Raw genomic sequence first — 24,758 nt, 5'->3', positions numbered from 1 at the left:
GGCGCCTGCGCCACGGAGAGCCCCGGGGAAGTAGAGAGCGCGGGCGTGATGACGTCACCAGGGCAGCGGGCGCGGGTGACCTCAGCGCGTCGGCCGCTTCTCGCCTCCGCGAAGTTGCCTGCCAGTGTCGCGGCCCCCACGCAGCCCATTCTCTCCGACTTCCCCCGTCCGCACCTCCGCACCAAGGGGCTCCCGTGACTCCTTTTATTCTTTCCCTAAATCCTTCATCAATTCTTTCGGTGAGTCTGTGCGGGCTCCCGCTGTGTGCCCGGCAGGCACTACGCCACCACGTAGGTGTGGGACAAGACTGACGCGGGTTCTGCCGTCAAGGAGTTCACATTCTCCTGGGGGTAGAGTTGCCAGGTGTAGCACGTAAAAAGGCAGGATGCCCCTTTTATTTGCGTTCAGATAACGAATAGGTTTTCAGAATTTCCTATGCAATATTTGGGAACACGTAGTTAAAAAAAAAAAAAAACACCTTTTTCTACTGAAATGCAAGCTTAACAGAGCACCTGTATTTTATGTGGCGACCCTAAATGGGGGACTCTTTTGTTTGGGAAGTCAAAGAGGATTATGAGAATTTGCTCTTCCTTGCGTACAGTTCCAGACATAAACCTAATCCCAGCCACCCTAACTGCTTCCACTCTGGTCTTTCCATGATCCAAAGACTCTGGTCTTTGCTCTTCTGCAAAGAGCAACCAGGGTGATCCTTCCAAAAATATAAGCCTGATAGGGGCAGCTGGGTGGTTTAGTGGGTTAAGCTCCTGCCTTTAGCTAAGGCCCTGATCCCAGGGTCCTGGGATTGAGCCCCACATCAGGTTCCATGCTCAGCAAGGAGTCTGCTTCTCCCTCCCCTCCTGCCCCTCTCCCCTGCTCATGTTCTCTTCCTCTCTCTCAAAATAAATAAAAAGTTTTTTCCCAAGATTTTATTTATTTGACGCAGAGAGAGATCACAAGTAGGCAAAGAGGCAGCAGGGAGAGAGGGGGAAGCAGTCTCCCCACCAAGCAGAGAGCCCGATGCGGGACTCCATCCCAGGACCCTGGATCATGACCTGAGCCGAAGGCAGAGGCTTGACCCACTGAGCCACCCAGGCGCCCCTCAAAATAAATAAAATCCAAAAAAGATAAAAATATAAGCCAGGTAGGCTAACACTCCTACATAAAGCCCTCCAGTAACGCCCTATTCCAACTACTAAAAACCCACCTCTTTTTTTTTTTTTTTTTTAGATTTTGTTTATTTATTTGACAGAGTGTGCAAGCACAAGAAGGGGGAGCAGCAGAGGGAGAGGAAGAAGCAGGTTCCCCACAAAGCAGGGCTCCATCTCAAGACCCTGGAATCATGACCTGAGCCTAAGGCAGATGCTTAGATTTTATTTATTTATTTGACAGACAGAGATCACAAGCAGGCAGAGAGAGAGGAGAAAGCAGGCTTCCCGTGGAGCGGAGAGCCCAATGTGGGGCTCGATCCCAGGACCCTGGGATCATGACTGAGCTGAAGGCAGAGGCTTTAACCCACTGAGTCACCCAGGTGCCCCAGATGCTTAATGGACTGAGCCCCCTAGGCGCCCTAAAAACCCACAATTTTTTACCATGACCCTCAAGACCCTACTGAGCAGGCCTCTGCCCTACCTCCCGAAATCTCATCTCCCGCCACTCTCATCCCCACTTTCAGTGCTCAAATGCTCTGTTTTCTTTCTCTCATGAACACACCCAAGTTCATTACCATCAAGGGAACTTTCCAGTTGCATAGTTTCCTCCTGCCCAGACAATATTCCTGCCAGTACTTCCTCATCATTTAAGACAGGATTCTATCCCTTACCTAGACAGGCTTTCTCACATCAATCCATTATGATTTACCACTGCTTGAAATTATTTTGTTTATTTATTTATAATTTGCTCTTTTCACTAGATTATAAACTCAAGAGCCAGAACCTTTTGTATCTTGTTTGTCGGTTTCATCAGCAGCTAAAACTGCAGAGACACAAAAACAAATATTCATAGGTTGGCCATATTTTAGAATCTGGAATCAGGACTGATCATCTCCACCCTCTAAAAACTTACTTCGTAATCCTTGAGCTCCTAATCTCTTTGGGGCAGCAAAGGGAGAGAGAATCCCAAGCAGGCTCCACACACAGCACAGAGCCTGAGGCTGGGCTCGATCCCACTATCCTGAGAGCATGACCTGAGCCAAAATCAAGAGTGCGACACTCAACCAACCGAGCCCCCGAGGGGGGTTTTGACTTGTAGTTCCCTGGTGATGAGTGATACTGAGCATTTTTTTCACCTGTCTGTTCAACATCTGGATGTCTTCCTTGAAAAAAATATCTGTTCATGTCTTCTTCCCGTTGCAGAAATAGGTTTATATTCTGGCCCCAGCATAGATATATCACTGAACTGCGTGAACATTTACTACTACCTTGATCTCTGTGTTTCATAATTTCCTTAGCTGTGCCAATATAATACCTGTCACTAATTAAGAGCCCGGGGCACTGTCTTTATTTTCCCAAGCTTCACAAAACCATATGAAGTAGTTATATCACCTCGTGATACAGATAATACAGACGAAGAAGCAGGCTGCATGAGATTAAAATAACTGACCTGGGTGCCTGGGTGGCCTCTGCCTTCGGCTCGGGTCATGGTTGCAGGGTCCTGGGATTGAGCCCCGCATTGGGCTCTCTGCTCGGTGGGGAGCCTGCTTCCCCTTCTCTCTCTGCCTGCCTCTCTGCCTACTTGTGATCTCTTTTTCTGTCAAATAAATAAATAAAATCTTTTAAAAATAATAATAAAATAAAATAACTGACCCAAGGCCATGCTACTAGTAACGAATGAGGTAGAGATAGAAAGCTGGCCCAGGCTATGATGAAGCCCAGCTTCATTCCGAGACAAACCACAGATAGTAGATAATATCCGAGCATACCAAGTATGTAGTGAGAAAACATTTTATAAGGGGTCAGGCACATAACTGTTTTCAATCTTATCCCAAAACATCAGAGTTCCACCAATTATTGGCTTGACCACTTACTCTAACCTTCAGATTTCCCCTCTGTAAATAGATATATTTAATACTCTTAGGATGGGGATGCCTGGGTTGCTCAGATGGTTAAGCATCTGCCTTTGGCTCAGGTCATGATCCCAGGGTTGTGGTATGGAGTCTCACGTCAGGCTCCCTGCTCAGAAGAGAGTCTGCTTCTCCCTCTCTCTCTGCCTCTCACCCTGCTTGTGCTCTCTCACTCTCATTCCCTAATAAATAAAATCTTAAAAAAAAAATACTCATAGGATGGTTGTGACTATGACATAATATGTAAGTATCAAGCATTGACTTCATGCTGTGTTCCTTTTTTCACTCTTTCCTTTCTTTCTTTTTTTTTTTTTAAGGTCTATTTATTTTTCTCAGTAATCTCTACACCCAACATGGGGCTTGAACTCCCAATCCCAAGATCAAGAATTGCAGCTACTGACTGAGCCACCAGGCACCCTATCATTCATTTCCTTTCCTTTTGAATGAATAACTAAATGCTTTTATTGCTGATGCCTAGTAAGAATATAGAACACATTCATCCAAATTAAAAAAAAAAAAAAGAATACTTGGGGCACCTGCGTGGCTCAGTCCATGGGACGTCTGCCGTAGCTTTGGTGGTGATATCAGGGTCCAGGGATTGAGCCACACATTAGGCTCCCTGCTCAGTGGTGATCCTGCTTCTCCCTCTCCCCACAACTCCCCCTCCAACTCATGCTCTCTCTCTCTCGCTATCTCTCTCAAATAAATGAATAAAATCTTTTAAAAAAAAGAGAATACTTGCCTAAAGTTAGATAACAATAAATCATAAGGTTAATCAGCTCTACATTCTCTGGTATTTTCCCATGCCCCTGGAAATTTCTGAGTTCTTAGGGTGAAACACTGCAATTCTACTTTTTACATAAGCTTCAGAGAAAAATGAAAGTAGGGAAGGTATAGAATATTCACAAATGATGTCAAGTTATCCTTTGCATAGACTAGACCAAAAGCTTTCGTCCTTCTTTTTACCACTTAGAGTTGTGTGGCCTCATGCAATGATTTAATCTCTCTACCTACAAAAAGGATATGATAACACCTAGGGCACAGTGTTCTTATGGGAATGAAATGAGATTACATTACTTTTACGCAGATGAAGTCCTTACCACAATTCCCAACTCATGACTCAGCTGTCTGGTATATTTAGATGCTTCTCACCTTCACCTGACAGAAAACCCAAGCCCAGAAAAGGCCAAAGGAAAGACATTTCTTGCCTTCTAACAAGAAGTCTACCGGTAGGGTGGTTCCAGGACCAATCATTTCAACATGGCACACCAATGCCTTTAATCATCCAGCATCTGTCCAGCTCACCATTCTGTCATCTTTAGTGTCCACCACTCCCCCTCTTGGTTGCAGCTCTAAAGTAATCACATCATAACTCGCCACCAAGGCATGAAAGATAAGTGCTCATTGTCTGATGTCCTCTTTTAAGGGAGAGAAAAAAACCTTCCCAGAAGTTCCAGAAATAGACATCCTTATATCTCTTACCCAGAACATGGTTAATGCCCTAGTCCCAAAAAGGGAGGAATGGGATTGCCATGAAAGGTCCCATCTTTCCTAAAGCAGATATCATCCAGAAGAGAGTAGACAGGACTGGGATTCTCTTAGCAAGTAATAAAGGATGGAGAACGGCTATTGGGTAGGCCACAAAGGGTGTTATGATAGTCTTCAGTGATGGTCACCCAATATTTCTGGTTTTCTTCCTTTCCAGATGGGTAACAGAATTGTATTTTCCGGCCCCCTTAGAGCTGGGTGGGAACATACCATTAGCTCTGGCAAATGCGTAGTGAGTTGAAATGGTATGTGTCATTTTCCTGTTGGCTCCACTTTTCACTGTAATTAAACGCAAATAAGTAGCAAAACATGTACAATAAAGAAACTGAATTATCTGGGGCGCCTGGGTGGCTCAGTGGGTTAAAGCCTCTGCCTTCAGCTCAGGTCATGATCCCAGGGTCATGGGATCAAGCCCCGCATTGGACTCTCTGCTCAGCAGGGAGCCTGCTTCCTCCTCTCTCTCTGCCTGCCTCTCTGCCTACTTGTGATCTCTGTCAAATAAATAAAGAAAATCTGTTAAAAATTAAAAAAAAAGAAACTGAATTATCTGATGCTAATTGATTGATTTAAAAACCAAAAACTACATAAGAACATGCTCAGAAAAATTAAAGATCTACATGAACAAAAAGGTATACAGTATTCAGAAACCAGAAAACTCAACGTTAAGATATCAGTTGTTAGTGCCTGGATGGCACAGTTGGTTAAATGTCTGCCTTCCGCTCAGGTCATGATTCCAGGGTTCAGGGATCAAGTCCTTCATCGGGCTCCATGCTCATTGGGTAGCCTACTTCTCCCTCTCCCTCTACCCCTCCCCCACCCCACTCATGCTCGCTCACTCGCGCTCTCTCTCTCTCAAATAAATAAAATCTTCTAAAAATTAAAAAAAAGATATCAGTTTTCCTCACCTACAAATTTAACACAATCCCTATCAGAATCCCAGCATATTTTTTCTCTCTCCTTTTTTTTAAAGATTTAGTTATTTCAGAGAGAGAGAGAGAGCAGGGGCAGGGGGAGAGAGAGAGAGAGAATCCTCGAACTGACTCCCCACTGAGCACAGAGCCTGACACGTACCTCTGATTCATCAAACCGTTATGTACAATGCTAAGACATGGAAGCAACCTGTGTCTATCGATAGACAATGGATAAGGAAGGCTCAATCTCAGACCTCTGAGATCATGACCTGAACCGAAATCAAGAGTCAGACACTTAATGGACTGAGCCCCCCAGGCATCCCCCAGCAGGTTTTTTTTTAATTAACAAGTTGATGCTTCACACTGAAATGCACTAGAATGTCCAAAAGAACATGGAAACAGAAAAAAAGTTTGAGGACCAACACTACCTGATTTAAAGACTTATTACAGGGACACCTGGGTGACTCAATCAATCAAGCATCTCTAAGTCTTGATTTCGGCTCAGGTCATGATCTCAGCATTGTGAGATCAAGCCCTGAGTCAGACTCCATGTTGGGCATAAAGCCTCCTTGGGATTCTCACTCTCCCTCTCCCTCTGCCCCTCCCCAACTCATGCACAAGATCTCTCTCTCTCTCTCTCTCTCTGATAAATAAAATCTTTAAGGGACGCCTGAATGGCTCATTGGTGGATCGTCTGCCTTTGGCTCAGGTCATGATCACAGGGTCCTGGGATCGAGCCCCACATCGGGCTCCCCACTCAGCAAGGAGTCTGCTTTTCCCTCTCCCTCTGCCTTTCCCCCCACTCATGCTCTCTCTTTCTCTCTATCTCTCTCTCAAATAAATACATAAATAAAATCTTTTTTTAACAAAAGATTCCACATATAAGTGAAATCATATGGTATCTTTCTCTGTCTGACTTACCTCACTTAGCGTAATATCCTCTAGATCCATCTATGTTATCACAAATTGCATTCTTTTTTAAGGCTGAGTGATATTCACATATATATGAATATATATGAAGATAGATAGATAGATAGATAGATAGATACCATTTCTTCTTTATCCATTGTCTATCAACGGACACAGGTTGCCTCCATGTCTTGGCATTATACATAACAGTTTGATGAATACAGAGGTACGTATATCTTTTCAAAAAAGTGTTTTCATTTTCTTTGGGCACCCAGCAATGGAATTACTGGACTGCATGGTAAGTTCTTTCTTTTTTTTTTTCTTTTTGAGATTTTATTTATTTATTTGAGAGAGAGAAGGAGAACATGTGTGTACAAACAAGGAGAGGGGGAGAGGGAAAGGAAGAGGGACAAGGAGATTCCTGGCTGAGCAGGAAACCCAGCGCAGGCTCAATCCCAGGACCCTGGGACCATGACCTGAGCCAAATTCAGATGCTTAACCAACTGAGCCACCCAGGTACCCCTGGACTGTATGGCAGTCTTATTTTTAATTTTTTGAGGAAACTCCATACTGTTTTCCACAGTGGTGCATCAATTTACATTCCCTCCAACAGTGCACAAGAGTTCCTTTTTCTCCACATCCTCACCAACATTTGTTTTTTCTTGTCTTTTTGAATCTAGCCATTCTGACTGCTGTGAGGTGATATGTCATTGTGATTTTGTTTTGTATTTCCTAGATCTTGAATAACGTTGAACATCTTTTCATGAGTCTGTTGCCCATCTGTGTGACTTCTTTGGAAAAATGTCTATTCAGGTTCTCTATTTTTTAATCAGATTGTTTGGGGGGGTGCTTTGGTTTTGGGTTTTTTTTGTTGTTGTTGAATTGTATGAGTTCTTCATGTATTTTGGAAATCAACCCCTTATGAGATATATCATTCATAAATGTTTCCTCCTATTCAGTAGGTTGCCTGTGCATTTTGTTGATGGTTTCCTCTGATGTGCAAAAAACTTTTTAGTTTGAAATGGTCCCAGCAGTTCATTATTGCTTTTGTTTCCTTTACCTTCCGTTCCCTTCCATAAATATGTTTCCAAGGCCAATGCCCAAGAGATTACTGCCTATATTATCTTTTAGAAATTTTATGATTTTAGGTCTTATATTTAGGTCTTTAATCCAATTTGAGTTTATTTTGTGTATGGTGTAAGAAAATGATCCAGTTTCTTTTTTTGCCTATAGCTGCCAGTTATCCCAATACCATTTATTGAAAAGACTGTCTTTTCCCCATTATATATTCTTGCTTCCTTTGTTGTAGATTAAATGACCATATAAGTGGGGTTTATTTCTGGGCTCTCTATCCTGTTCCATAGATTAATGTGTCTCTCTTTGTGCCATTACCATATCTTGTAAGCTTTTCTGATTTAAAGTCTATTTTGTCTGATACTAGTATAATCTCCCTGCTCTCTTCTGGTTACTGTTTGTGTGGAATAGCCTTTTCCATTCTTTCACTTATATGTCTGGATCTAAAGCAAGTCTCCCGTACATAGACAACATATTCTTGGGTCATGGCTTTTACCAATTTTGCCAATCTTTACCTTTTCACTGGAGAGTTTAATCCATTTACATTTAAAGTAATTACTGATAAGGAGGGACTTACTTCTGTCATTTTGCTATTAGTTTTCTGTTTGCTTTATAGCTTTTTTTGTCCCTCATGTCTTGCCTTTACTGTCTTCTTGCATTTAGTTAATTTTTTAGTAGTGAAACATTTAAGTTCCTTTCTCATTTCCTTTAGTATATATTCTGTGGCTATTTTCTTTTTTTTTAAGATTTTATTTATTCATCTGGCAGACAGATCACAAGTAGGCAGAGAGGCAGGCAAAGAGAGAGGGGGAAGAAGGCTCCCTGCTGAGCAGAGAGCCCAACACGGGGCTCGATCCCAGGACCCTGAGATCATGACCTGAGCTGAAACAGACACTTAACCCACTGAGCCACCCAGGCACCCCCTATGGTTATTTTCTATGTGGTTACTATAGGAATGATATCTACCATCTTACAGTTATATCACACTAATCTGAATTTATACCAGTTTACCTTCAGTAAAACCCAAAATCTCTGCTCCTTTAACAGCTCAGTTGTTACCCTTTTAGTTGTGGGTATCTCAGAATTATATCTCTATATATTGTGTGCAATAGTTACTCCTTACTATAAAAAGAAGCTGTGGAAACACTCAGTAAATTGCATAAATATCCAGAGAATTATACTGAATGGAAAAAGCGAATCTCAAAAGGTTGCATACTGAGTGATTACACTTATATAACATTCTTGAAATGACAAAGTTATAGAAACGAAGAGCACAGATTACTTGCTGTCTAGGGTGAAAGATGGAGTAAAGGAACGGGGAGGTAAAGAGTGGGTATAATAAGTCAACATGAGGGGTCCCTGTGGTGATGGAATGTCCTGTGTCTTGACTGTATCAATGTCAATAGTCTGGTTGTGATATTGTATTATATGCGGGCAAGATGTTACCATAGGGGAAACATAATGGGTACACTGAGTCTCTGCATTGTTTCTTACAACTGCATGTGAATCTATAATTATCTCAACATAAAAAGTTCAAGTTTAGGGGCGCCTGGGTGGCTCAGTGGGTTAAGCCTCTGCCTTCGGCTCAGGTCATGATCCCAGGGTCCTGGGATCGATCCCCGCATCGGGCTCTCTGCTCAGCGGCGAGCCTGCTTCCCTTCCTCTCTCTCTCTCTGCCTGCCTCTCTGCCTACTTCTGATCTCTGTCTATCAAATAAATAAATAAAATCTTTAAAAAAAAAAAAAAAGTTCAAGTTTAAAAATACTAGAAACTTCTATTATAAAATGTTATCATTTATTAATTCTGGAGCCATTTGTTAATTCTGAATCGTGGTGACATCAGCATGTAGTTATAATAGCACTAAGAAAAACACAACCAGGAACTCCTGGGTGGCTCAGTTGGTTAAGAGTCTGCCTTCAACTCAGGTCATGATCCCAGGGTCCTGGGATGGAGCCCCATATGGGGCTCCCTGCTCGGCGGGAAGCCTGCTTCTCCCTCTCCCACTCCCTCTGCTTGTATTCCCTCTCTCACTGTCTCTCTCTGTCAAATAAATAAAATCTTTTTAAAAAAGAAAAGAAAAGAAAAACACAACCAGGGGTGCCTGGGTGGCTCAGTCAGTTAAGTGTCTGCCTTAGCTCAGGTCGTGATCTCAGGGTCCTGAGATGGGGTCAGGCTCTCTACATAGCAGAGTCTGCTTCTCCCTCTCACTCTCCCTCTCTGAAATAAATAAATAAAAATCTTAAGAAAAAAAGAGAAAAAAAGAACAACACAACCAGCAATTCACAGAAGAAATCAAATGACCAAGAAGAAACCCTCAGCATCTGAGGAGATAAAAATGAAAAGGATAGGAAGGAAAGGAAATAAATGGAAAAATAAAAGGAAATACAACTTTTCATACACTTTTTAATCTTTGCAAAAGATAAACTCTTTTAAAGAGTCTGTTAAAAGTTTAAATCTTTTGAAGATTTGCAAAAGACTTAATCTTTTGCAAAGATTAAAAAGGTGGAGAATATTTGACCAAAGTGTGGAAATTAAGCACTATAGTACACTGCTGGTGAAACTATAATTGGTACAAATTGTGAAAGGGGAATTTTGTGTTCTCTTATCAGAGTCCCACATGTCCTACAGTAATGCATTTTTGGAAAATGAACACAAATTGTTATTGCAGTAATATACTTAAGAGCAAATAATGAGGTGTGGGGTGCCTAGGTGGCACAGTTAAGCCACTGACTCTTGGTTTCAGCTCAGGTTGTGACATCAGGGTAGTGAGATGGAGCTCCACATTGTGCTCTGTGCTCAGCAGGGAGTCTGCTTAACCTTCTTTTCTTCCTCAGCCCCTCACCTGCCTGTGCGCACCCACGCACACGTCTTCTCTCTCTCTCTCTCTCTCTCTCTCTCCCCAAAATAAACAGACGGATCACTGAAAAAAATAATTGGGGGAAAGAAATCTTAACCATTTTCATCTCAGGAATGGTTAAAAATAAGGTGCTCTATGAACCAAGATGATGTTTTATTGTTACTGTTAGGAAAAAGGTAAAGACTTCCAATAAGGGGGGGATGTCAACACATTCTCATTAAACGTCACTCCCTAAGACCAAACAAAACAACAAAGAGAACCCATATTATAAAGAAAACCTCCAATTTTTCTGAAGCCTTTAGGTGGCACAGTCAGAAACTGCTAAGTTCCAAGAGCTGCCAAATACACTGGAATTTGGATAAAATCCTGGAAGGGCAGACACAGACCCTCTGTTGATCTCACACTGAGCACAGAGCCCTCCAAAACAGGCGACTGTCCCCAAGACCCCCACCAATACTCCTTTACCTGCGGGCCACTACGGCACAAAACCCAGCCTGGAGAGGAGCCACCACCGCCCAGCACCTGCAGCAAAGCCCACGTGGATGATGTCTGGTGCTGATGCTGTGCGGGGATGCCTGGGACGATACAGACCAGATCTAGGAGTGGATGGGTTTTGGAGAGCAAAAAAGGTAAAGGGAGTCTCCTTGGCTTTTTTTTTTTTTTTTTTTTTTTCCTCCCGCCAAAGTAAGTTGGCGCACCATTTGTGTCACTTTTTCAAAGTTCAGGGGTTTTTTTGTTTTGTTTTTTCTTTTCTTTTCTTTTCTTTTCTTTTTTTTTTTTTTTAAGATTGATTTGTTTATCCTAGAGAGAGAAAGCTCGCGCGAACTTGGCGCCGGGCGGCGGGGGGAAGGCAGAATGAGATAGAAAGGGAATCTCAAGCGGACTCCGCCTGGAACCCCTGTGGGACGAGTGCTCAATCCTATGACCCTGAGATCATGACCTCAGCAGAAATCGGGAGGGGGATGCTTAATTGAGGAAGCCATCTAGGCGCCCCTGCATTTTGCTTTTTCAAACTCAGGACCTGGGAGGTCAAAACCTGAGCTGAAATCAAGAGCCTGACGCTTAACCCACTGAGCTACTCAGACCCCCTCAAAGCTCAGTTTTTTTAAATGCAAGCAAGCCCCAAGTTTAAATGCAGACACGTGGAGGAAAGTCTGGGATCCTCGGTTTTAAGTCTGTATTTGCCCATAATTCACTCTGCCACCACAAACATACAGCATAATATACGACACAAACATACTTCCAGCATCCGTAAAAAGCTAATAATCACTACCATTCGCCGGCCACCACGACAATCAATGGAAAGCTTTCAATTCTAGGGCCCTAACTCTATTGCGAGCGTAATCCGCCCACTAATCAGGTACTGTTTCGCTGGAGCCGAGGGCATCTCGGGACTTGTAGTCCAGCCGGTGGAACTCGTCATCCCGGCAGGCCCAGCGGCTGCGTCAAGGTCACGTGCTGCCGCCGCCTTCGGCTCTGGTGACAAATGCAGGGCAGCTGCAAAGCTGGTCTGGGAGGGGTGTTTTGCGGCCCGCGGAGGCGCGCTTTTCTTCCACTTCGGGGAGACCGAAAAGAAGTGCTTTATTGAGGAGATTCCGGACCAGACCATGGTTATAGGTGCGGGTGGAAGGGGGGAGTTTGGAACAAGACCTTGGTCTTGGGGCGGGGGGCGGGGGGCGCGGGAGCAGCGGATCTCGCCGCGTCCTGGCGGGGCCCGACTCCACACCACCTCGCGCTCCTCTGACCTGGGTTCGCCGCACTTCCTCCAGGAAACTACCGGACGCAGCTGTATGACAAGCAGCGGGAGGAGTACCAGCCGGCCACCCCCGGCCTTGGCATGTTCGTGGAGGTGAAGGACCCAGAGGACAAGGTGAGCCGGCCCCTGAGCCCCGCCGAGCCCTCCGCTCTGCCCTTCCCCGCCAGACCCGGCAGGTGCTGGTTCTTCCCCTCCTGCTCGCCGCAGCCGCTCCACTGCTGGGCATAGCTGGGTGCTGGGGAGAAAATCCCGGACTTGCGCTCGAGGCCACAGTTGGGCCGCTGCGGGGCTGGCTAGCGGCTCCTCTCAGCTCCTTCCCGACTGCTGCCCGACTCGGCCGAGCCCCTTCCCCGCCCCGAGCCGCCGCGGTTTTCCTGGCCTGCGAGATGGAAAGTCACCGGTCTGGTAGGCGTGGTTGGTGGATTAATTGTGGTGCTGGCCGTCAGAGAATTCCGGTCACTGTGATGCTGTGACATCTAGACTTGAGGATTTCCCAGAACGGGGTGCTTCCCAAACCGAGTGAGCAGCTTTTAATTTCGACAAGTAAGGATATTAAAGCCAAAGAAAAACAAAAATCCTTAGTTGTCACCTTTCATTTCAAAGAACCAGACCAAAAGAGCGGAAATGGCAGGAGCTCCGAATAAAGAGCCCTTCCCAAGAGCAGTCACGTGTCAGCTCCGTCTCAGACCCTTCACGCCTGCCCCAGAAAGTTCTCAGACAGGCTTTTGGCAACTGCTACAGAGCAGCTCTCTGGACCTTGTCGTGCTGGAGGTGCTTAGGACTCTGTTTGCCAACTTTTAGGCACTGAGAGCGTGAAGCCCTGTTTCCTTCCAGCCTCATCCCCCGGTAACACTTGCTGAAGCCCCCTTTCCTAGGTCATGCTGGGTGGGCAGTATGGCTCTGAAGGCAGGTTCATTTGCACCTCCCATACCCCCAGCAAATACCAGATCTGTCCTGTGGTCTCTCTTAGAGTCCGGATTATGATAGAGTGACTTTCTTTTGGTTTCTCAAATTGCCTTTTATTCCAGATCGGAATAAGCTTTAGGGCTTCAATATGTGCCATTCCTTCTGGCCAGAACACACTTCCCCCCAGCTGCTTCCTCATCACAAATGCAATTCTAAAAAGCACCCTTCTCTGACCATCTAGACTAGGCCAGCACTATATCATGTCATTTTTGGCGCATATCCTTCTCAGAAGCACACACTACCTTTACCTGTTGTTTGAGCCCTGCCTCATTTGGTATCAGACATGTGCGAGAATGTGCCTTTCTGGATCATTTTGCTTTTTCTATGAAAGAGAGCAGAGCACCCCCCCCCCCCCACTCACACACACATCCTTTCAGATAAGGGTAATGGACCCTAAGATCACATACTTGGTCTGAGATTACTCTCCAGTGGTTCCCCCCACCCCCAGCCTTCAGTTTAGTCCACTCATACTTTCCAGAAGCCAGTCAGGACCACACCCACAAATGAGCAAATACCCAAGGCTTGCAGTGTTCCTCAAGCGTATCCTAGGGGAGGATGTGTCTGTCTCTGGGGCCAAGTGCTTGGGCTGTTGCCCTATCCCCCTCCTTATGGGGAGTCTCCCTTTATTGACGTCCTTAGCCTTGAGGAGTTGGACTTCATTTTGTTGAGGGTGCCAGCCAGTGAATTTCCTTATCACAGAAAATGTCAGATTCACATGTGAGATGACTCTCCCAACAGGGCAACCAACAGAGTTCAGATGAGGCAGAAGCACTGGGTACCTAGATGCCTGGTTATCTACACCTGTGTGCACCTGTGACGGTTGAGTTAACAAGATGCTGACTCTAATGGAAACAGTTACTTGAAATCCTATTTAAAAAAAAGAAAGAAAGCATCTCCTGAAAAAAAGTCAACCTGGGACATCATAAAGAGAGACACAGGTTGGTTGAAGAGTAGTATGAAAACAGAGGTGCCTGTCCGACTGCCTGGAAAAAACCAGCAAAAGAGCACATGTGGGGACCAGAGCCCCACAAAGAGGCACAGGATTAGCACAAGCACTCAGGTTACCCATAAGATGGGCCCAAATTGAACTTCTCTCGAAAGGGCTCCACAAGTTGCTAAGGCTTTTGGAGAACAAGCTTTCTTCACCCCATCCATTTTGGGATCAGTCCCCACCAAATGCATGCAGAGCCTTAATGTTAATATCTGGTTAGAAACAAAACACCAGAATGAATTGCAGAGTGGGAGGCAATAAATGTTCAGGTCAGAAAGTTGGCAGTTTATAGACACTCTTAATTCTCTCCATCTTGGGACAGTTCATCGAGGTTAGCCATAGCGGGTGGGGGCACCCTCCCCTTCCTCCTCAGCAGCCCAGAGAATCCTGCAGCTCCCCAGCCAAGCATCTGGCAGGGAACCCATCCTCTCCCAAGTGCCAGCTGAGAAACCAGTTCAAAGAGGTCCTCCGTCACCCCCACCCCAACCCCCGTGGGGTTGTGGGAATCCGAAGCCAGGAAGTACACCAGGCCAGGCCACTTGCCATCAGTTAAGAGAAAGGGAATGAGTTCGGGCTAGGTTTCTGGGGCCCACCTACACCAGCTTCTTGGCTTTAAAGAAACTCTTGAGGTGCCGCATCTGCCAGACACCGGTGGCAACCAGGATGAGGGTCTGCATAATGGACCACCACAGCACCTGTTGGTTGGTGCTCTCGCTTGTCTGCCGGAAGCGCTCCTCTCGCCACTGTGGGAGAAGAGAAGGGAAAAGATGCCTGTCTAGAGCGCCCTCTGGGGGCAGAGCTGGAAGAGCCACTTCCCAGGAGGTCACACATCGTACCCTATCCCAGCTGGGCCAACCCAGCCCCTCACCCTCTGGTACTCCTGCTCCTTCTGGATCAACTCCACCTGTTCCACAAGCTGCTGTAGGCGCAGATGCAGCTGGGTCAGCTTGTCCTTGGCCGCAAATTCTGCATAATCATTGGTGTGTTCGCCCAACTGCATGTCCAAGTGAATGGCCTGGAATGGGGAACCCAGGAGTGGGTAGTCAGGGAGCTCAGCTCCATGAACCTACCGGAAATCTAGCTTCTACATCCCCAGCTGGGCCTGACACTGGGAGTTCCATTCCTTACACACTGACTCGGTGACTGGCCGTGCTCTGGGGGTCCAGACACCAGACCAGGACCTGGCTTGTGTGGAGTTCTATATTCAGAACACAAATGATGGGACAACATGTGCAGAGAAATAGAGCTGTGACTCTGAACCAGGCAGTTTACTAAAAGTTTTGAATTGGGAGGTGACATTGGAGAGCCCAGAAGCGCTCAGATGCAGAATAGCTCTAAACCTCCTGTTACGAAGCCTGGTCTTTATCCTATGGCCTGGAGCCAAGGGAGCATTTTAAGTCTGAGTAACTCCCTCCTCAGGTCTCCTTTCATCCTCAGGACAGGTTCTTGGGATGCGTACTTGAGGTAAAGTCCCAGCCCTACTCAATAGGCAACCACCCACCACAGCCTTCTCACTCTATAGAGGCTGAGAAAGGGAACACCTGGGGACGGTGACCTCCCACCTGCCACACTCACCAGCTTGCCATCATAGAAGAGGGCGAACCGGATGGACTCGAGGTGGAGGCAGATCTGGTGCTCTCCTGGAGACTGAGAGGTGAAGGTGAAGCTTCCCTGAGGGCCGTACTGCCGGGCCAGGAGGTTCTAGAGGAAGCAGCCTTCAGTGAGCACAAGTTAGCCGTGTACCTGCTTCCAGGAGATTTCAGGAAAATCCCAGGTGCAGATCCCCGCAGGCCAGAGGGGTGGGTGTAAGGGAAATGGGATCGGTTTGGCTGGAAATTCCCATATGCCAACGTTAATACAGAATACAGGATTGCAAAGACCATGGCCCTCCTTGAGCTAGCGTGCCTGTCAGGAAACATCCTTCTGTGAAAAATGAGGGACCAGAGAAGGCCACACATTGATGCTGGGACCTTGGGGGTGCTGCAAGGAGTAAAGGCCTGCCTCACCTTGTTCTCGGGGTCCTTCACAAACACGAACAAATTGATCCACTGTGGGGAGGGCTGGTACTTTTCCATAGCAGGGTCGTATAGCTCAGTCTTGTAGTTACCTAATGGAGAGGCAACAGAGGTGCATTCCCATCCATCCCCCTGACTCAGACTTGGTGGTCCGGGGTGGGGGTGGGGGGACAGGAAGATCTCGAGTCTGAGGAGCCTGACCACGGCCCTCTGCCTCTCCTCCCTTCTCCAGCACCACTTCTCTGCCCTCGTTAGAGTCTGCATCAGACTCGGTGCCCCCCGGCCCCCGCACAGGCAAGAGAGAGGATGCCTTGGCCAGACTACTGTCCACCCATTACCCCCGAGCCCACCCCCGCCCCCGGCAGGGGAGGGGAGGTGGGGTCTGAGCTGGTGCCACGGAGCCCTATTCCCCTCCCCTCTCAGGACACTGGGTGCAGGGAGGGCAAGGCCGGAAAGGCCGGCGCGCGCACCTATGACCACGGTACCATCGGGGATCTCCTGGATGAAGCACTTCTCTTCCAGCTCGCGGACCTCGAGGTAGAAGGCACCCCCATGGCCCATAAGCGCAAGCAGCTGCCCTAGCAGCAGCGGCAGGCCATACCGGTTGCTCGCGCTCTGCTCCATCCCTGCCCGGGGCCAACCCCGGGCCCAGCTCCTCGAGCCCCGCAGGCCCCCGCCACCTTCGCAGGCGAGTCCACGGGTCTCCGCGCGGAGCCTGCGGAGACTGCGAACGCCCTCGCGGACTACAACTCCCGGGAGCCGCCGCGCGGCCCCGCCCCCGGCGCGTTCCCGCCGACCCACGCCGCGAAGGGGTCCCGCGAGCCCCCACCCAACCCAGGCCCCGCTTCGCTTGCTCCGCGCAGAAACTCGGGGAGGCATAGGTGCTGTTAGCCCTTCTTCCTCTTTGAGGTAACAGCCTCAGAGAGTGGAGGGGGCTTGCCCTCTGCAACTTACAGGGCAGCCGCCCCAGATGTGTGCGGAAAGAATGGGGATAATGGGAAGTTTATTACTTGGACTTGAACCTCGAAGAGCTTAGGATTGATTGGGGAAAGGAGGTGACATGGTGAGAGGAATGAGAAGCCCTGTGGGGTTTCAAGTCTGAAGCAGTAATTCAAGAAGGGGAGGAGGAGATGTCGCGGTTTTCATGGAAGGGATTAGATTTGACTCAAGCCTTGAAAGATGGTTAAAATCTCCTTGAGCAGCGGGGAACAAGAGCAATTTAGGCAGGGGGACGTAGCATTGCCTAGCAGCCAGACCAGTTAAGGGACTGGGGGAAGAAAAGTTATAGGAACGTGGAGGGAGGAGGCAATTGGGCTGAATCTGAGGGCGCAGGAGGTGCCAAGCCTGCTTGAACAGGGGAGTCCTTCATCCAGCGTACTTTTCTCTGCATTGGTGAGCCTGGAGGGAAGAGAAGATGGCAAGCAAGCCACTGGAAAAGGGTAGGGGTACACAACTGAAAGGGGTGGGAGGATGAAGCCAACATGACAAAATGGGGACCCAGAAAAAGCAAATCTCGAGAAATCAAAAGTTCACAGTGCCCTGGGTAGAACAGTGTGGACCCAAATATGTCAACAGAAAGCTGTAGCCCAACCCAGGTAATGGGATGAAGTCTTCCACCACCTAGTGCCTGGTAGTAAGAGGTGCTCGTCAGTTTATTCAGCAAATATGTTATGATGATGATGATATATGTGTGTGTATAAAATCAATACAGGGTGTTAAGATTGACAATATGGGGGTGCTGGGTGTCTCAGTCAGTTAAGCGTCTGCCTTCAGCTCAGGACATGATCCCAGGGTCCTCAGATTGAGGCCCACATGCTCACTGGGGAACATGCTTCTCACTCTCTCTCTGCCTTCCACTCCTCCTGCTTGTGCTCACTCTCACTCTCTCTCTCTGTCAAATAAATAAATAAAATCTAAAAAAAAAAAAAAAAAAAAAAGATTGACAATGTGTTTTTTAGTTACCAAGAATGGTCCCCTCATTTTAGTGGTGTAGTTCACTGGCAATCCTAGGGTAGCGTTTTTTATTTCTTCACTGGGAATGATCATTAAACAAAAATGACAGATTCGGATGTTAATAAAAGTCATACTTTAGAAAGGTCAAATAAGACAAGAGCTGGAAAGCATCTGTTGGATCTGAGAGCTAGTTGTTCACCAGGGGAGCTAGCCAGAGCTGGGAGCAGAGGTAGAAATCAGGCTTGGGAGACAGAGGTGCTGTCCGTGGTCCTGAACCGTCATTCCTCTCCAGACCAGTACCACCACTTAGAGTAAAGCATAGGCTCTGTTTTGTTTTTAGTAAAATTTGCAATCACTCACAAGGCAATACTCCTATAAAATACAACAAAAAAATGAAACTAATCGTGTGTCTGGATATCACATCAATATTAAATTTCTGTAAAAATTCCTAAGTGCTACTGTCCAAGTAGCACAAGTGTTTTGTCGAAATAGAACAACCGGGGATGGGGGTGGGGGTAGGGCTGGGTGGCTCAGTCAGTTAAGCATCTGACTTTGGCTGGGGTCCTGGGCTCAGAGTCCTGGTATAGGGCCTCATAGAGGTGGGCAGGGAGGGGGGCTCTGCACTCAGTGAGGAGTCTGCTTTTCCCACTCCCTCTGCCCCTCCCCCACCCTCATGTTCTCAAGCGTGCACACACTCTCTCTCTCTCCCCCTGAAAGGAAGGAAGAAGGAAGGAAGGAAGGACGGGTGGACAACTGTTTCTGACCAATAACAAGACTAGGAACATAAGAGCAGTGAACCCACCCTTCTGGGATCCTTCCACTTGGCAAAAATCTCATTCCACAATGACTGCCAAAATCACTGAACCTGGGTGCCATTTGTGACATTCAAAGAAGACACTGGGGTGGTACATCTACTTGCCTCATCTGTGGTTCACTGAAGACCTCAGACTTAGGTTTTTTTTAAAGGAGAGATTTATTTGAAGAAATATTACAGCATATAAAATTACATAAAGACTTAATTTCCACTCATACAGTGGTAGATTTGATATAATTTATAATTTATAAACTTTTTTAATAAATCCAGAATCAGGGACACCTGGGTGGCTCAGTCGGTTAAGCATCTGCCTTTGGCTCAGGTCATGATCTCAGGGTCCTGGAATTGAGCACAGAATCAGGTTCCTTGCTGAGCTGGGAGCTTGCTGCTGCTTCTCCTTCTCCCTCACCCTCTGCAGCTCTCCTGCTGGTGTGTGTGCGCTCTCGCTCTCTCTCTCTGTGAAATACACGAAGATTGGGGCACCTGGGTGGCTCAGTGGGTTAAACCTCTGCCTTCTGCTCAGGTCATGGTCTCAGGGTCCTAGGATCAAGCCCCGCATCAGGCTCTCTGCTCAGTGGGGAGCCTGCTTTCCCCACTCTCTCTATCTCTCTGCCTGCTTGTGATCTCTCTCTCTGTGTCAAATAAATAAATAAAATCTTTTTTAAAAATTAAAAAAAAAGAAATACACAAAAATCTTTTTAAAAAAGAAGTGGAGCCTGTTGAAATTATTCCAACTAGTCAATCCTAAACCTGCTCACTTGCTCCCCGCACCTCCCATTCCTTCCCATAAAGATACATTAAATGTTTTTAATGTATGTTTTCCTGTCACTTTCCTGTCACTCTCTCTACCCCCGGACAGGCCCTGGCACTGTCCCCTGTAGCCTTTGAGTGGTGCGGTACAGTCACTTGTCTTGAGAACTATGGGTAAGAAACTATCTTTCAATGGCAACCATCTCCTAATCTGTTGGCCTCACCATACTGGAATAAAACCTACATTTGAGGGGTGCCTGGGTGGCTCAGTGGGTTAAAGCCTCTGCCTTCGGCTCAGGTCATGTTCTCAGGGTCCTTTATTTATTTATATATTTATTATAAATAAATAAAATCTTTTTAAAAAAAAGAAAACCTACATTTGAGTACAGGGAAATCAGAGACATGGGAGGGGCTGTGGGATAATGGGGCAGAGGGAGGAAAGGGGAGGTAAGTAAGGCGCATCTGTGTCACTGTCTGCTTTTGCCATCCTGCCCCTCTTCACTCCACGTTGGTCTCCACATTTCATCCCTTCCCTCCCTTTTCTCTGTTGTTTTTTTTTTTCATCAGAGACAATGAATGACCTTTGAACTCTGAACCTGAAGAATGAGGCCTCCCCCATGCAGGAATGATGAAAAGGCTTCCTTCCAGGGCAGGAGCAGTTACTGGTTAGGGAACTTGACAAAGGGTGGCAATAGAAGATGCTCTGAGAAATCAGCTTCATCTGTGCAACCTCAGATGTGAGGAGAAAGGATCTGCCCTTGGGGGGAGCTGAACCCAAAGAAGTGTCCTGGTGCCTCAGTCAAGTCTGCATTTCTTTAACTGTCCAGAAGAGATGTTTAGAAGACAGGTAACTTTGAGGAGACTGCAAGCATTTTACTATGGGAAAATGTCATGGTATTTTGGCCATAGTAGAGCTGAGACTTAGGTGGGCAGGTGTGTAGCGTTTGGCCACATTTCCCCTAGAAGTCCTCTGAGTCTTGGGGTCAATGACTTCCTGACTCTCAGGGACTGAGGCACAGCCTGGCTACTCTCCTGATTTGCCCTATCCACGGGTACCCCCAGAGTATTGGGGAGCAGGAGGACACAAGCCCTCAGGGTTCAGTCAGGCACAGACATGTAGGACAGACTGCCCAAAACCTCAAGAACAATGGATGGGACACCCAATGAGACTCCTGAGAAAACTCACCAGGAGTAGAAGGATCCTGTTAGAGGGACCACTGGAAGCCTAAGGAGGGTGGCGAAGGTCGTTCAGCAGAACATTGTGATATCCCGGAATTCAGCACCAGCACCCTCATGTCTAGGTGTTCTAAGATAGAGAGCAAAAGGAAAAGAACTTCCTTAGGAATTTTCTTTGTAGAGATGCTCACAAGGAATGGAAGTTGTTTTTCCACAGTCCAGGGGGGAAGATGAGTGTAGAAGGCAGTGGTTCAGAGGAAGGGGTGGCTTGGTAGTGTTCTGGGGATGGTGTGAAAATCAGCACCAAACCAAAAGAATCCATCCACGCCAGAGCAGAAGACTTGCACAGGGCAGCTCTGATTTTATGTACAGAACATTCCACCCTTACTATGCCCAGGTCAGGATGCCTGTGGAAATAATCAGGAGGAGACATCACAAGAAAACCAGACATAGAGTATGGAGATTTTGGCTTTTCCTATAATTACGTGTCATCATTCCCATTCTTCCCTCTTTCCCTCCCCCCTCCTTCTTCCTTGCTTGCTTCCCTCTGCCTTCCTCCTTCTCTCTTCTCTCTGTCCTTCACTGTTTCCTTCTTCTTCCATCTTCTCTTTCATTTTCACGCCTCTCCCTCCTTTTCCCTCCATACTCTTTCCTTTCTCTCTCTTTCCTCTCTCTTCCCTTTCTCCAAGCAAACATCAACTGCATACTGAGGCTGTTGCTAGTTTTTTGCTAGGCTGTGGGGAGCACCAGAGATAAATCTGAAGCAGGAGGCCGTATCTTTATCTCTTCAGGCTATCAGGCCGGGAGCACCTTGCTTGTGAATGGACTATTGCAATTCAATGTGGTTAACACTGCAATAGAGGCATTGTCAAAGCACCCAGACAAAGGAAACAAATAAGACAATGCTGCTGAACCTGTCTTAATAGGATAAAAAGGAATTAGGCAAATGGAGAAGGAGGTAGGGATGGAAGCTCAGAGCTGAGCTCCCCCCCAACTTTTGTGTGTGCTCCCTCTAAAAAATATTAATTAAGTAATTACCATAAGGAGGGACTTAAATTCTGTCATTTTGCTATTTGTTTTCTATTTCCTTATAGCTTTTATTTTGGTCCCTCTACTCTTGCTACCTTCTTTTGCATTTAGTTAATTTTTTACTCTTCTTCTATTATTTACTTTTACTATCTTCTTTTGCATTTAGTTAATTTTTTAGTTGTGAAACATTTAAATTCCTTTCCCATTTCCTTTTCTGTATGTTTTACAGCTATTTTCGTTGTGGTTACCATGTGAATGACATTTAATATTCTAAAGTTAAACATTCTAATTTGAATTTATACCAGTTTACCTTCAATAACCGAAAAAACATTTCTGCTCCTTTAATAGCTCTATTCTCACCCCTTTTTTGTGGTTGATATCAAACAAATTATGGCTGTACACATTGTATGTTATGGCTACTTTTTTGCTATAATTATTGATGTAAGCAATAAGCTGATTAAATCTCCAGATAATTAACCGAGTGAAAAAAGCCAATATCAAAAGGTTACATACTGTATGGTTTCATTCATATAACATTCTTGAAATGACAAAATTATAGAAATGGAAAACATAGATTACTTGTCGTCTGCGGTTAAGGAGACGGTGAAGGAATAGGGAAGTGGGTATGGCTTGAATACACAACATGAGGGATCCATGTGGTGAAGGAAATGTTCTGTCTTGACTGTATCAATGTCAATATCCTGGTTGTAACATTGCATTATACTTGGGCAAAATGTTACCATGGAAGAAACTGGGTAAAGAGTACACTAAATCACTCTGCATTGTTTTTACAACTGCATGTGAATTTATAATTATCTCAATGTAAAACATTTAATTTTAAAAAATACTAAAGGGGTGCCAGGGTGGCTCAGTGGTTTAAGCCTGTGCCTTCTGCCCAGGTCATGATTTCAGGGTCCTGGGATCGAGCCCCGCATCGGGCTCTCTGCTCAGTGGAGAGCCTGCTTACCCCTCTCTCTCTCTGCCTGCCTCTCTGCCTACTTGTGATCTCTGTCTGTCAAATAAATAAATAAAATCTTTTAAAAAAATAAAAATACTAAAAATGTCTATTATAAAATGTTATCATATGTTTATTCTGTAATCATTGGTGAATCCCAAATGGTGGTGACATCAGCACTAGTAGCATGTAGTTATAATAGCACTAAGAAATGGGTGCCTGGGTGAGGCTCAGTTGTTAGGTGCTTCCTTCGGCTCAGGTCATGATCCCAGGGTCCTGGCATCAAAGCCCACATCAGGCTCCCTGCTCTGCGGGAAGCCTGTTTCTCCCTCTCTCACTCCCCCTGCTTGTATTCACTCTCTTTGTCAAATAAATAAAATATTTTTAAAAAGAGATTTTTAAAAATAATACTAAGAAAAACACAAGCTGTAATTCACAGAAGAAAACAAACGACCCACAAAAAATTGCCCCATATCCAAGGAAATAAAAATTAAGAGAATAGTGAAATACAACTTTTCATTCAATTATTTTGCAAGATTAAAAAGGTTGAGAACCTTTGTCCGGGGTGTGGGGAAGTAAGCCCCAAAACACTCTGCCTGTGAGACTGTAAATTGGTATGAAGATTGAAAGGGCAATTTATAAGAAAACACACACACACACACACACACACACACACACAATGTCCTACAGTAATGCTTTTTTAAAAAACAAATGAACACAAATTTTTATTTCAGCAATATATATGAGAGCAAATGATTAGGGAAAGAAATCTTAACCACTTTCATCACAGGAATGGTTAAAAAAAAAAAGGTATGAAACAAGATGATGTTATATTGTTGCTTTTAAGAAAAATAAGGTAGGGACGCCTGGGTGGCTCAGTTGGTTAAGCGGCTGCCTTCGGCTCAGGTCATGATCCCAGCGTCCTGGGATCGAGTCCCACATCGGGCTCCTTGCTCGGCGGGGAGCCTGCTTCTCCCTCTGCCTCTGCCTGCCTCTCTGTCTGCCTGTGCTCGCTCACTCTCTCTCCCTCTGTCTCTGACAAATAAATAAATAAAAATTAAAAAAAAAAAAAGAAAAAGAAGGTAAAGACGTCCAATGAGGGAGAAATGTCAACACATCCTCATTAAATTTCCCTCCCCAAGACCAAACGAAACAACAAAGAGAACCCAAATTAGAGAGAAAACTTCCAACTTCTATGAAACCCTGAAGTAGCACAATGAGAAACTGCCAAGTCCGAAGAGCTTCCAAAATACACCAGGATATGGATAAAATACAGGAAGGACACGAAGGTCACACCCAGACCTCTGCAGATCTCACACTGAGCGCAGAGCCCTCCAAAACGCGGCGGCTCTGCCCTCAAGACCCCCACTGACAGTCCACCTGCAGACCACTGAGGCACTGAACCACGTTCCAGAGAGGAGCCACCTCGGGCGAGCTCTGCAGAAAGGCCCGGGTGGATGATGTCTGGGGCCGATGCGGGGCGGGGGATGGGGGGAAGGATGCCTGGGACCATACAGACCAGATCAGACCAGATCTAGGAGTGGATGAATTTGGAAGTGGCAAAGAAGTGGTAAAGGAGGTCTCCCAGGCTTCTTCTATTTTTTCCCCCAAAGGTAAGTTGGTGCACTTCTGGTGTCATTTTTTCAAAGTTCGGTTTTTAAACATAGAAGCCCAGAGTGTCGCACGCAGAAATATCAAGTCAGGGATCCTCGGTTTCAATCCTATATCTGGCCATAATTCATTCTGCGACCACTAACTGCGTGACTGGCAGCACCTGTAAACAGTTGATAAACACTAGTAGCCGCCGGAGACACCGCGATCAACGCAAAGGAGGTTTCGATTCTGAGCGCGCAATTAGGTTGCACGCAGAAGCGACTCTCCAATCAGATACTGCCTCGCCGTGGCCGCGGGGGATCTCGGGACTTGTAGTTCAGCCGGTCGAACTCGCTGTCCCGGCAGGCCCCGGGGCGGCGGCGGCAGGGCTACGTGGCGCCGC

At 46.2% G+C, this 24,758-nt stretch overlaps 1 protein-coding gene across 1 annotated transcript; it reads right to left on the bottom strand.

Moving 5' to 3' along the window:
• Positions 1-14,590: 14,590 nt before the first annotated feature.
• Positions 14,591-16,828, bottom strand: LOC116857828 (transmembrane emp24 domain-containing protein 9-like). Its single transcript, XM_032842282.1, has 5 exons — positions 16,556-16,828; positions 16,077-16,177; positions 15,646-15,771; positions 14,939-15,085; positions 14,591-14,813 (listed from the first exon to the last, which is right to left on the bottom strand). Exons 1-5 carry the CDS (start codon positions 16,707-16,709, stop codon positions 14,664-14,666), a joined length of 678 nt encoding a protein of 225 aa, XP_032698173.1. The 5' UTR covers positions 16,710-16,828; the 3' UTR covers positions 14,591-14,663.
• Between the last annotated feature and the right edge of the window lie 7,930 nt (positions 16,829-24,758).

The sequence above is a fragment of the Lontra canadensis genome, unplaced genomic scaffold (assembly GCF_010015895.1).
Source record: "Lontra canadensis isolate GAN:19392208 unplaced genomic scaffold, GSC_riverotter_1.0 scaffold126, whole genome shotgun sequence".
Classification (NCBI taxonomy): Eukaryota; Metazoa; Chordata; class Mammalia; order Carnivora; family Mustelidae; genus Lontra; species Lontra canadensis.
The sequence above is the reverse complement of the archived record's forward strand: the minus strand, read 5'-3'. Positions and strand labels throughout refer to the sequence as shown.

Excerpts from the sequence above, each read along its gene's own strand:
- LOC116857828 (XM_032842282.1), bottom strand. The coding sequence starts at position 16,709 with ATGGAGCAGAGCGCGAGCAACCGGTATGGCCTGCCGCTGCTGCTAGGG. Across the intron at positions 16,178-16,555 it reads CGATGGTACCGTGGTCATAG|GTAACTACAAGACTGAGCTA; the intron begins GTGCGCGCGCCG and ends CCTCTCCATTAG. Across the intron at positions 15,772-16,076 it reads TGAAGGACCCCGAGAACAAG|AACCTCCTGGCCCGGCAGTA; the intron begins GTGAGGCAGGCC and ends TGCTTCCTCTAG.